The sequence below is a fragment of the Dromaius novaehollandiae genome, chromosome Z, assembly GCF_036370855.1.
Source record: "Dromaius novaehollandiae isolate bDroNov1 chromosome Z, bDroNov1.hap1, whole genome shotgun sequence".
NCBI lineage: Eukaryota > Metazoa > Chordata > Aves > Casuariiformes > Dromaiidae > Dromaius > Dromaius novaehollandiae.
The window spans coordinates 68,662,520-68,675,087 of record NC_088132.1 but is presented as its reverse complement, the minus strand read 5'-3'; the positions used below and the strand labels follow the sequence as shown (position 1 = coordinate 68,675,087).

The window sequence follows — 12,568 nt, the reverse complement described above, 5'->3', positions numbered from 1 at the left end:
TTACAGTTTCAGCATCTCTGAAGTCTCCTTCTATCAGACACGTAAGAGGGAGTGGGAAGCTGCAAAAGAGGGCTTGCAAAGCAGGGTGACCTCCTCAACCCAGGGACCAGCCAAACCAATTACATCTTAGATTTCGACACATATGTTGCTCATGTTAAGAGTGCAGTTATAGTTAACACCCTGGTGAAAAAGGAAAGTCCAGGAGAGAACAATTAACCAGCTAATTTTAAGTCGGAGTACTGTGAACTGTCATCACTTAGCTTATTTAAGTTAATGTTGAGACAGTACGTTTTCTAAATGCTACAAGACATGAAGTCTCGTATCGGTCTCTCGGCCTGTTTACCCTCGCGAAAGCAGACAAGCCTGCATCCTCCCCTGATTTCCCCCCGAGTGCAGAGCTAAGATTTTCAAACCTTATGACAGAAGTTTACAAGGAAATACAGACTAGCTGGCGTTCTGCTCTTACACTTGGTCCAGGTTATGGATTATCATGCCAGGAAAGCAGCGCATAAACACCTTACTTTCCTCAGTAAGTAAAACCAGCCTGCGCTTTTCGTCCACCACCAAGTTGGTCGCAGCTCCCAGCCGCGAGCAGGCTGCACCGCCGCCCGGGTCTGGGCATCCCAGGCGCTCGCTCGCGCTTCGGCCGCGCACGGGAGCACGATGCGACACCGCGGCGGGGGGGGGGGGGGCAGCGGCGCAGCCCGGCCCGGCCCGGCCCGGTCCGCCCCGTCGCGCAGGGGCGAGCGGCAGCGCGAACCCGCCGGGCCCGGGCTCCCCGCAGCGGCAGCACCCGCCGCCCGTCACCGCCGCCGCCGGGCGCCGCCGCGGGGCAGAGCGGGAGCCCCCCCCCACCCCCGGCCGTCGGGGCCCGACCCACCTGTTGGCGCGGAGCGGGCGACGGCCCCGGCGCAGCCAGCAGCGCTCGGCCGCGCCGGGCCGGGCCCGTACCGGGCGCTCCCCGCCGCGCCCCGGAGCGGAGCGGCGCGGAGGGAAGGGAGGGAAGGGGAGGGGAGGGGAGGGGAAGGGGCGGCCGCGCTGCCCTCACCTGGGATGGCCAGGTTGGTGAGCGGGGCGCGGCGGATGCTGTCGGGCAGAGCTGCCATCCAGTCGGCGAGCCGCAGCTCGCTCTTCCCTTGCGACGAAGCCATGCCGCTGCCGCTGCCGCCGCCGCCGCCGTGCCCAGCCGCTCTCCCGCCGCCGCCGCTCGCTCCCGCCGCCCCCCGGCCCGGCGCCGCCCCGCCCGCCCGGCGCCGCCCTCCCGGCACCGCCCCGCCGCCCCGCGGGAGGGCGCGCACGGCCCGCGCCGCCGGTGCCGGTGCCTCGGCCCGCGCCCGGCACTGTCCTGCCGCTGTCCTGCCGCTGCCGCTGTCCTGCCGCTGGCGGCCGCGGGGCAGGCGCTGCCCCGAGTTTGGGAAGTTGCCGTCCGCGGGCTGCCGCCGCCTCGGGCTCGGCCGGGGGAAACGGCGCAGGAGGCGGCGCGGGGCGCGGGGGGGCCCGGCCGTGCGGCGGGGCCGCCGTCGGCACCGCCCGGCACCTGCGGCTCGGCCGCGGCGGGTCCCTGCGGAGCCGGGGCCGGGGCTCAGCGCGGGCTCCTGCGGGCGGCCGTGCGCCGGGGGCGAGTTTCTCTGCTCTCCGCGACGGGGGTAGCCGTGGTCGCTGCTCCCAGCGCAGCCGTCCCTATTTCGAGATGCGTATTAAGCGTCGGCATGAACCCAGCGTTTGCATTTCTGCCCCTGAAACAATGAATTAATGAACCCGATAAAGCTCCACGAGCCATTGCGAAATGCTGTAACAGTTCTCGGCTCTAGAATTCAACATGTTGATATTCAAGGTTTGTTGACTTCTGGAGAAGTTTATTTGATGCATCTATCCAAACCAATGCCTGGGAAGAGCCGCACGTGAAAGACGATCAGTTACGAGTTCACCTTGAATTCCCAGGAGACCAGACTCCGGTCTTCTAGTTTATATTCTTACTCAACGTTTTCCGTAACAGCTGACTTCTTAAAAATAAAAATGCAGGGAACGCTTAATAGCATTTTTTTTTCTCTTTCAGTCTGAATTCCCAGAGCAAGTAAAAAGACAAGCTCTTCCCTCATCCACAAAATATAGGAGGAATTTCTTGGAAAAGGACTAAGTATTTTAAGGTATTTAAATAAGGGAAATGTGCTGACTCATTTATTGCAATAGAAATAGCTCTTAAGGTGGAATTTGAATGGAGAAATACGAACAGATGGTTGACCTCGGGAGAAATGTTGAATTTGAATTGGGTAGTACATGAAAAAGGGGGAGGAGTGAACAAACTGTCAGGCTGGTATAATTTTTCCAGTGGTAGCTCCCTGCCTGTTAGCAGGCCAATCCATTCTTTCCAAAAAGCATTGATATTAGTAAATATTACACACAAACACGAAAACGAGAAGTCCACATAATGGATGTAAAGACACAAAACCCAGTAATGACCTGAAGATGGAAGATAATGCTTCCCATTGTCTCTGGAGGAGAACAAGAAACTGTAGCCAAAAGACTATAGATTTCCAAAAAGTGTTGAAGTAAGGAGTAAAGCTTTTATTAACAAGATTGGGTCACGTCATTTTAAGTGTCAAAGTTATTAACAGGTTCCCCTGGTAACCTGGAAAACTGCTGCTGAATTTTTGTTCCACTATGTGTTCTGTCTTTTCTGACATAAAAGTATTAGACACCATTTTTTGAAAGGTTAGGCATGTTATTAATGCTATTGTTGATCTCCTTCAGTCTCTAAAGCCAGTAGGCTTTGGGTGTAACTCAGAGCAAAAATAAAACAAATACAAGCAAAACCCTGTCATATTTATATGCATTTTATGTAATAATGCTAGAACTATCTGATGCTCTTTCAGGTCTCTCAGTAATGCTTTCTGGTTTAGTGCAGAACTGTAAATGTCCCTCTTTGCACTAGGTAGAAAGTTGGCCTTTGCTTCCAAAAGTAATCAGAGCTTTTGTATCTCTTAACTTTTTGATGTCCAAAGTAAGATTTCTTAGCAATCTCAGTTTCCAAGCATGGATACTCTACTTCTTGAAAGGCAGTCCTCTCTAAGATGTCTCACAATAATCATGTTTGAAGATGTTTGTCTCTGTTTCTAGTACACTTTAACTGCTAAGAAAGCAGACTTCAATTATTTGGAAGGAAGTGGGATAGGAGAGGAAGCTTATATGGGACAGAAAGAAGGAAATATTCCTCTAGCAGCTTAAAGGAACATTTCTGTTAAAGTTTTGACTTAAAATAAAAAGGTGGCTTTTTGAAGCTTTTCAGTGGTTTAAAATTTTAGAATAAGGAAATGTCCACTTATCAACTTGGGAAGAGTTTAATAAAAGCCAGAGCAAATTCATCTCTGACTCTGACTGAAGAGCAGCTTAGTTTGGTGTAGCTTAAACCTGCCGTTTAACTGATTTTAACTGATTGAAACAATGGTAGCCTGTAAAGCAAAGTCAGAGCATCCATAGAGTCTTTTGCTCCTATTTAGAGGGAAGGGGTTAAATTACTGAAATTCCTACACGTAACAAACCTGAGGTATCAAAGAAAGCGAATTGCATATATCCAATACTTTAAAAGCTTGAGAGGGACCAGATACAGTGAAAATGAAAGGCAGTGCCAAAACACTGAAAAATTCCACCCTTGCTCTTTTAATGACAACTATGTTCAGCTCACTGAAGATGGCAAGAAGAGAAGAAAAATAGAAATCATACTATCTGTTTATCGCATATTGTGTTCTCTCCAATCTGGGACTATAACTGCATTGATGAATAGTGACAGCATCTCTGCTTCTACTGAACCCATTCAGTAGAAAAACAAAGTAATTTAACCAGTAGGCTTATGTCACTTCAGCACTCAAAAATAATTTTATTGTAAAAAAAGGCTCTCTATTGTTTTCATTCTCTAAAAAATTAGCATTTTAATGGTGAACATTCACAGTTAAACTTTGTCCTTTCAGCAGTGAGATACTTTGTCTTTTCACATGTCCTCGGCATCTATTTTAATCATGTGAATAACGAAGGAGTAACAGGATCTTTTCCTCTAAATTTAGAGGATACTCTAAATCCTGTGTTAATAAATTCAAAATGAGGTTTTGAACACAAAATGAATTAACAGTTTTTATATATTTGAAGTTTTTGGTGAATTCAGCTTCTGAGGTTCAGTGTTTTTCTCCCTCTTACAGCCTGCTTCTATTAATAGAGGTTTTCTAGAGCAAATCCTGGCCACCATCCCACCTGTGTAGCTCTTGTGCTTTCAAACGATGTCCTCAGTCAATCCCATGCAGCAAAGTCCTTGCAGTTGTTTGCGGCTGAGTTCCCAATTATCTTCTCGTTGCCTGAGAACCCAGTGAATCCAAGTTACTCTCAACTTCGTTATTCCTCATGGCTAACAGGAGTAAAAAGTCCTTTTTATCTGTAAGACGAGTGCATATAACCTTAAAAAGACAAAGAAAGTAGAATGGTTGAATGAGAAGAGACATTTTTAAAGTCGCCATAAAGATGAATAGAGGAGGTGATAAGTCTTTTTATTGTCATTTCATACTTCATCACGCTACTTTGACAATCTCACCGTGCATTCATTAGGCAATCTGTATTTGGCAGTACTCATGCTGTCAAAACAGCCTGCAAAATTTCTGAATAAACACAAAGCCTTGTAAAAATAGGGTAAATAGTCTTTTCTTCATTCTGTAGCGAAGATTATCTGTGTTTCTTTCCACCAAAAGAAAATGTGGTTTATTCTGCACTGTTATTTGTCATTCTCTGCCATAAAAAACTGACCACCCTTGCTGGTGCTGGTACTGAGCCTGAAAAGAAGCTGTATTTGTCCTAGGCAGCTGACAATATGGATTTTAGTGTTATTCCTGCTCTGTCGTTGTTGGAAACTACAGAGTCTGTGGCCCAGATGGGTGAATATCCAATAGGCATTTATACTTGCATTTTTTATAACCAAAGCAGAGCTATTACAATAACATACAGAGGTCCCAAGAAAAGTGCACGTCTTAGTGTGAATAAAAATCAGATCCAAAATACATATTACATACATACATACATTACATCCACTATTAAAACAGAATAAAATAATCAAAATGTATGGAAAGGCAGTTTGCTATAGTTAACCAAAATCCAGAAAACTGAAATAAAAATAGTAAAAGATGAATTATAATACATGTACCCAGTACTCAAGTGGAGCTGTCCCTCTCCAAAAATTGTTTCTAAGGTTTCCGGAAGGGAGCGTTTGTTTTGTGTGCCGAGGTTGTCATTCTGAGCTATGCAGTATTTAGGAAAGGCCTTATGAAACAAGAAGATGACTCAAAGCACAAAGCATTTTGAAATGAAAGATCTTCAGATATCACCCACATTATGTGGCATCTGAAATGTTTGTTTAAAAATGCAGCAGTGGCTACATCTTTACGTGGTTAAAAACAAACACGGCTGGTAAGGTTGGAATTATTGTACAGACTATAATGGAATTACCGAGTGCAGTGATGGCAGAGTAGGAAAAGCCCTATTTTCTAGCCAATTTTATAAGATCACATAAAAAGATGCAACTTCGATGCAAGGAACGATGGGAAATAAATCACTTTTTATTCCTAAATAGAGTTTATAATGTTTCAAAATTTTCTTTAGAAGCTCATGAACATTTTCTCATGAAGGAGCGTCTCTGTTACTGAAAGGCCCCATGTTTAGCCTGGTAAAGAACTAGCAGAGAAAACTTCATTCACACATATCGATTTCAGCAAGTTTTCAAGAATAAAAGTTGGTTTTGTACAAAAATAAGAGCTACATTGTTTAGTTTAGAAGTGGAGTGACCAGAGGCAATGCAGAAGCAGGCTCCAGTGCTGATCATAACCTGCGCAGCCAAACAAAAGCACTGAAGTGGTCCCAGAAGACTTTTTGAATAGGAAAATCTCTACTTTTTGTTTTAAAAAAGGAGTTGAAAGTTCCAAACCAATCTCTGCTCCTGTCTCTCCCCTCACAATCTTTAAGCTTTCTAACAACAAGAAAAAAGAAGTTTTCAAAACAGTCAGCTATTCCAATGGATTCTATTTAATTTTGTCAAAAAAACACAGTCCTTTGTGTGAATTGAAATTTTTGGCCAGTCAAACTGAAATCTTCACTAAAAAAAGATATGATAATAGAAAACATTATAAGAAGACACAGTAAGAAGAATCCAGATTATCTGAATGCTGGGATCCTACCTTCTGGATTGTACCTAGCATAGACAAAATGGGGATGTTCAAGTCAGGGCAAAAACTGTTAAAAGTGCAAGACAGAACCAAGTCAAGAAAGAAATGATGCTCATTTGACAATATTTATTATGTCATTGCATTGTGGTAAGAAAAAAATCTATATGCAGAAAAATCAATGAAGGTAGCAGGAATGAAATGCATGAGATTATTAGTAGTGGATAGCATTTGCAGGATTTTACAGTGGACCACCAAAGATGTAAGATGCAGTCAGTTTGTAAATGTCAGCCATTTATGATATAGCTCAAATGTGCTAGACAGGGTATTCAGCAACTGAGGGAAAAAGAAATGTTATTTCTAAATAGATGGTCTAATAATAGAGTATTTCTTTACTTGTTAAAGTATGGAAATTAAACCCTATAAAAAGTGACTGATATTTTATGACTCTTTCTTTACCTTCAAGATACTCTGAATGGCATCTTGTAATTAATCTCAGCTGTGACTGAACAGGACATATGCACTATTATGCAGTTCCCACTTCCTTGCTGTAAGATTAGTTTTAAAAAAAACAAATACCAGGCAAACCATTCATCTTCTCTAGTAGATATTATTTAAAAGAGGCTACAGGAAGTGGGAACTCAATAAAATAGGAAAATAATGAAAGCAAATAAATGTCTAATGACTGCCTAAATGATTAATATTGAGCAGTAATAAACAAAATATTTCTGCCTCTCTGCCTGTTGGAGAAAAGTTCAAAATCAGTGAAGATAATGAAAATACTCCACTGAATGCAGTGGTATTTGGATTCCTTGGATGAAGAACTAGTGTCAGTTGGTAAGAGCAGATATTATGTAAATAGTCAATGCACCTACTCTACCTATAACCTAAGCTGTTAGAGGTGAAAAGTCTTTTCTATTTTTAACCTGCTTGATTCCGAGGAGCGTGACAAATGATACAGAAACTTTCCAACAGGAGCTGCAGAGCGTTAACGATGGTCAGCTCTACTCTTGTTGACTGGAATCATGTTTCATAAAAGAGGCATTTCTGCATCTTGGATTAGGCTTTCCAGGCAGGCTCTTCCTATTTGCATGGTAATGAAGCACTCCCAGAAGGTGCTGAAAATAGTCAGTGGGACTAATGAGATTTTAGCAAACAAACACTTAAATGAATACGCTAGCCACATCTCGTAGGCCGCAGCGCATGCTGGGGGGAAGAGATAATGTTTCATTTTAGTTACACCCACCCTGTGACTGGTATGAGCAGCGTAGTCATTCCACCTTGTGACTTGCCGGCCAGGTAGTGCAGGATGCAGGGCACTGTCTCAACCCCAGCGAAGCGGGTGATGAGTCTGGCTTCTGTAGAGGAAGAGGTAGATGATGCTAGAGAAACAAAGACGACAACTAAGTCTGGGAAGTCGGCCTTTTCCATAGTGAATCCCATTCCACCTTATGATGTTAAGGAATGCTACACAGTAGTTGCTCGGAGGTAAAGTCCTATGGAACAACATAAAAATACACCTGAAACTAGGAATATTTGTTCTTCTAGCCTAAGAGAATGAGGTGGAAGAGACAGAGGGATAGAACAAAAGAATGGAAAAAATAGGAGGTAAAAAAGACAGGAAAAGAATCCCTCGAGGCAATGGGGGAAGTTGATATACAAGGCTGATTCCTGGAGATCTGGTGGTACCTGGTGGTATCAACATGCCTGCAGATTATTGCAAGGCTGGATGGCGTTAACACAACAGAGGGTGCAAGAAAGTCTATGCCAGACTCCACTGTCCTGACAATTCCCCAGGCAGACAGATTCCAGGGACGTCTGTGGGCAAGCGTGTCCCGTGAGCAGACAGCAGGCTTTTAGGTAGGCTCTGTACTATGAAGAATCTTAGATCCTATATGCAAATCACAGGCCACAGGGATCCTAAACACCTTGTTCTTCTAGATATCTTCCAAGATCGGTGGAGGGAAGAGAGCTGTAGATGGGGAGAAGAGCACCTTTGGAAGTCACACAGTGTGCTGCAGGCTTGGAAAACACTGAGCACAGATGTCTCGGCCAAGTGCCACGTAACTAACAGCTGGGCACAAGGCAACTGCATTACCTAGAAACCTGCACTACACGTCATGTTTGGCTAATTACCTGCAGCCAAGTAATGAAGTGATAGAGACCTCAACAGGTCAAACTAAACAGGCAACTGAGCCCAGGCTAATTTAAGAAAGGAATTGACTTATATTGGTCCTGGAAAGAATATAGCACAGTGAGGACCTGCAGACCAGGAACAACCAAATACGGCATGCAGAACTAGATCCCCACTAGGTGGGCTTCTGCATGAATTAAATGTGTGACATTAAGATGCACAATAAAAAGTGATGATCAATAGGATAACAATTGATACAATGCAGTGCAGACAGTCAAATTATTACAAGGGGAACATGGGCTCACAACTTTTGGATCCAGATTGAGGGGTCTGCTGATGATCATGGTGTTAGTAGGATATGATATTTACCTGATAGCATGACTTCTCATACTGCCTAATAAAGGACCACACATTGGGGGGTCAAGCAAAGCTTTGCAGAAATGCGAGTCTGACTCATGCTGGGCCCCAAGGAAGTTGGAAAACCAGACATTTGGAAACAGAGAGCTGTGGTCAGCAACCAAGTAGGTGACACCCTGAAACACTGATAGGGGCCAGGGAGCCACAGTAGCAGACCTCAAAGCCCAGAGAAGCTGGAGCATAAATTCAGTTTGCCCACGGGGGACCCACGACATCCCTGACATACCCTTTGGGGGAAGCCAGGCTCCAAGCACTACTGAGAGCAGCCAGAGAGGGGAGCAGAGACCATCCCCAGGGCCAAATGTGAGAGGCCAGGCTGTGGGGTGTAGCTCAGTCCCTAGATCTCTGTCCTCAGGGACGATGGGGTGGAGGAGCTGGTCCCACCTTTTCTTTGGAGAGTGTGACCCTCTGCCACACAGCTCTTTCCGTGATTCCTGCGAACTCAGCTCTGTTTCTCTCTGATTTGAATTGCTGCCTAGCCCTTGACCTATCTGGCAAATTAAATTATGCACCTAATATCTTAGTCGCCTGACCATGCAGTACCATTCCAAACCATTCCAAAAGGCCATAAGTATTTTTAACTAAAGTTAGGAAATAAAGTATCTGTTTCTGATTTTTTTGCCTGTAGGATTGGCTCTAATTGCTGTGCATCATGACTTGCTACCAGAAAGAAAAGTTGTTAAAAACAATTTCATTAAATGCAGTGCTGCTCTGGATTATAAAGATAATTAAGTTTGAAAGTGTAATGATCTGTATGACACCGAGTGAATAAAAGATATGAGGAATGCCTAATAAAAATACAATCCCCTCAGAATTAAAACTCATTATTTTTGCAATATAAGTCACACATTTTACGCTAGGCTGTACAATATTTGCCTAATTCCCTTGGGAAAGACAGGGGTTAAAAAAGCCATAGGAGACTTCTCCCCACATAATCTGCAAGCAATATAAACCAACAAGTTACAGTAGATCGAATTTAGTAACTCATTTCTCTCAAAGTCATGGAGTCATGTGGACCACGCTGGGTCCTGGCTTTCAGTGCAGCCGTCAGGGAGGGATCAGGCCTCTGAACTTTATTTCCAGGGCCAACTACTGCCAGCATGTCTCACAAAGTTGCCCTGGACCCTGAAGGACTGGTGAGTGCAGCTTCAATAATGTGCTCCTCACAGTCTGCCAGTGTTTCAAAAGCATTTTCTCATTTTAAAATATTTTTCATTTGATGCAATAGTCTAGGAATCAGAATAAGGCCTTGATTCAGTGAAGCACCTACATACGTTCTTGGCCTAGCAAAGGGAACTTCAGCATGAGCTTTTCTGATTTGAGTCCTGGAAGGCTAGCTGCATTTTCCTGACACCCAAAAGCCTATTGAATTTTTCCTGCCTGTTAGGAAAAAAACATGCGATAACCAAATCAAAACCTTCTCTTCAGAAGTATCTTTTGGCATCAACTAAATCATATATGGGAGCAGGGGAGAAAGAGATCTCTTCAGCACAGTGGTGGGAGAGATGGGGTTAACGCGCTCGGTTCATTTGAGATGAACTTGCTTCTGCAGCTGGAGAGAAAAGGTCGGCTGCTGCTCTTCGCGGGCAGGACCCAGGGCAGCGCGAGCGCCCGCTCGGGAGCAGCTGCGGGGCCAGGCAGGCGTTCACGGCTTCCCCTCTGGCACTCAGTACGAGCATTCAGGATCATCTCTTTTCTTTTCCTTTTTTTTAAGGAAAGGCGGCTCTCCCATCAAAACTGGAGTACAAATTCAAAATGTTATTTGCAAATCTGAAGAGTCAGTCCTATAAAGAAATAAAGTTGATGTTTCATGCAGGTCTAAGCAGCTCATTTCTTTTGCCTTCCTGAACTCAGGATACAATCACTTTGCCATGTCTTCTAGTTGTTCTGTTTTTCCAAGAGACCCACTCTTTTCATTAAATTCTTTCAGGGTAATAGGAAAAGCAGTCCTTTACAGCAATATGTCAAGTTATTTCTCTGGATCAGCTGCTTTCGAAACATATTTTTCTTCAGGGTTTAGCAAGTTAGAACATGACAATACTGTAAAGTGTAACATCTACTTTTCCTCGTGTCAGCTCCAAGCACTGTGAAGGTCGATGGGGGCTCACATGGACCAGACAACTAAATGGAAGAATTCAAGTTGCAAGGCCACGTGGTCTGCGATGACGTGCACACAGACACATACAGACTTAACTGAAATACATTTTTCTGTGTACAAAGCAATAGAGTTCCAATTTCCACTGCTGTGGAAAGCTGAAACTTAATCTAGCTAGTGCTGCAGTTGTACTTTCACCTAAGAGGGGTTTCTGGATGTTTTCTGCATAGTAGTTAGAGCTTTGTAAAGCCCACTTATTCGAGGATGAAATTAAAATAATGACAGAAGGAAAGTGGCTGGTAAGGTGCTGGGAATTTCACTGCTCACCTGCTGTGTTACAGAAAAAGCACCTCAGGTGCTGGGTTTGAAACTGAGGCTGGTTCCGGAAAACTCGGGGAACTGAACGCTTTTGCCCACAGCGATGGCAAGGTAAAATGAGAGAAGCACCAAGGAACCTGGAGAAGAGGGAGAAGCTGGAGAGAAACAGCTTGGGTTTTGGTGTCACTACTCCCCAAACAAATGAAAGGACCTCTCGAAACAGAGCACAGTGGCAGAGCTTAACAAAGTATTTAGGCTTAATTAGTTTAATTTTAAGTACAAGCTTAAATTTGAAGACTTTTAAGTATTCTTCTATATTAACTGTGTTCTTTCTGGGTTAACGGGGTGAAATGTAGTTGTAAAAAACAGATTTATACAAATATACATATATAAGCATATCGCAATTGGACAGTACCTGTTCATGAATGGAAGAAAATGTGTATTGATTCAGGGCATTACTATTTTGTTAAACTATCTGAATGAAAATGATACGGCATATTCATCAGCAGCTAAACTGTAAAGATAGACTGATAATGTTTCTCACTGTTACGTTAAACATATGCCATCTGAAAAACAGGAGTGTTGATGTGTTATTCCACTAGCCATATGAAGTGAAAAAGCAGGCAACACTCAGTCCCATTTTTAGAATTTCATTTTTGGAAGAATTTTCCATTGCTGAAAGAGAAATGGCAACGGGAGGTTTCTGAATGTTCTGGATGATAAACAGCTTGAATCACACACAGACTGAGGAGATATAGCAGGTAAAATCTTTGCCCCTTTGAAGTCAATAGGAAGTTTGCCACCAAATGCAAGGGAGCCAGTCTTCAAGACTGCTGCTTGGACTTTCCCGGGGATGTGGCAAAGCTTTTCAAGTCACACTGTTGGCTAAACAGCTGCTCTGTTGTGGAAAGAAAATGAAAAGCTTGATCTACTTTTTCAGTGTGAAAGAGAAAAAATTACTGGTAAAAAGTTGTGATCTACTGTATCATTCTTCTTGCCTGGAAACAAACTTGGGATTCCAGGCTGAAAATTTTCTTGACCTATTTGGAGAAAGGCACCCTTAGTTCCCCAAACTAAGGGCATCCAGAAGGCAAAAGCAATACTTTTAAACTCTGCTGCCTCCAGAAAAAAGTCATTTTGAGAAATGTGTTTCAAACATGCACACTTGAAGCTAGAAATCAGGCTAGGAAATGATGAATCACTCACACTAAAGGTGTTTCAAGCCTTCTTGAAGAAGATATCTGATAGCCATGACTCCAGTTCTGTTGTCCAATAGTTTTTGCTAGCAATTCTAGCAATTTTCTTTACTAGGAAGAGCTCAGCAACTTTCAGTAAGTTAGAAAAGTTCATCTGAGATTGGTTTGAAATGCCACCTTCTGTCTGCTGCACAAAGAAGAGCTGCAGGATAGTGAA

At 43.8% G+C, this 12,568-nt stretch overlaps 1 protein-coding gene across 2 annotated transcripts in view; it reads right to left on the bottom strand.

The window, feature by feature from the left end:
* LOC135324839 (PI-PLC X domain-containing protein 3) overlaps positions 1-1,155 on the bottom strand; it is a 75,525-nt gene extending 74,370 nt beyond the window's left edge. For both annotated transcript variants that reach the window (XM_064501823.1, XM_064501821.1), the window contains exon 1: positions 1,049-1,155. In XM_064501823.1, coding sequence (XP_064357893.1) covers positions 1,049-1,151 — 103 coding nt within the window. In that variant the 5' untranslated portion in view covers positions 1,152-1,155. The remainder of the gene's footprint in view (positions 1-1,048) is intronic.
* Positions 1,156-12,568: the final 11,413 nt, after the last annotated feature.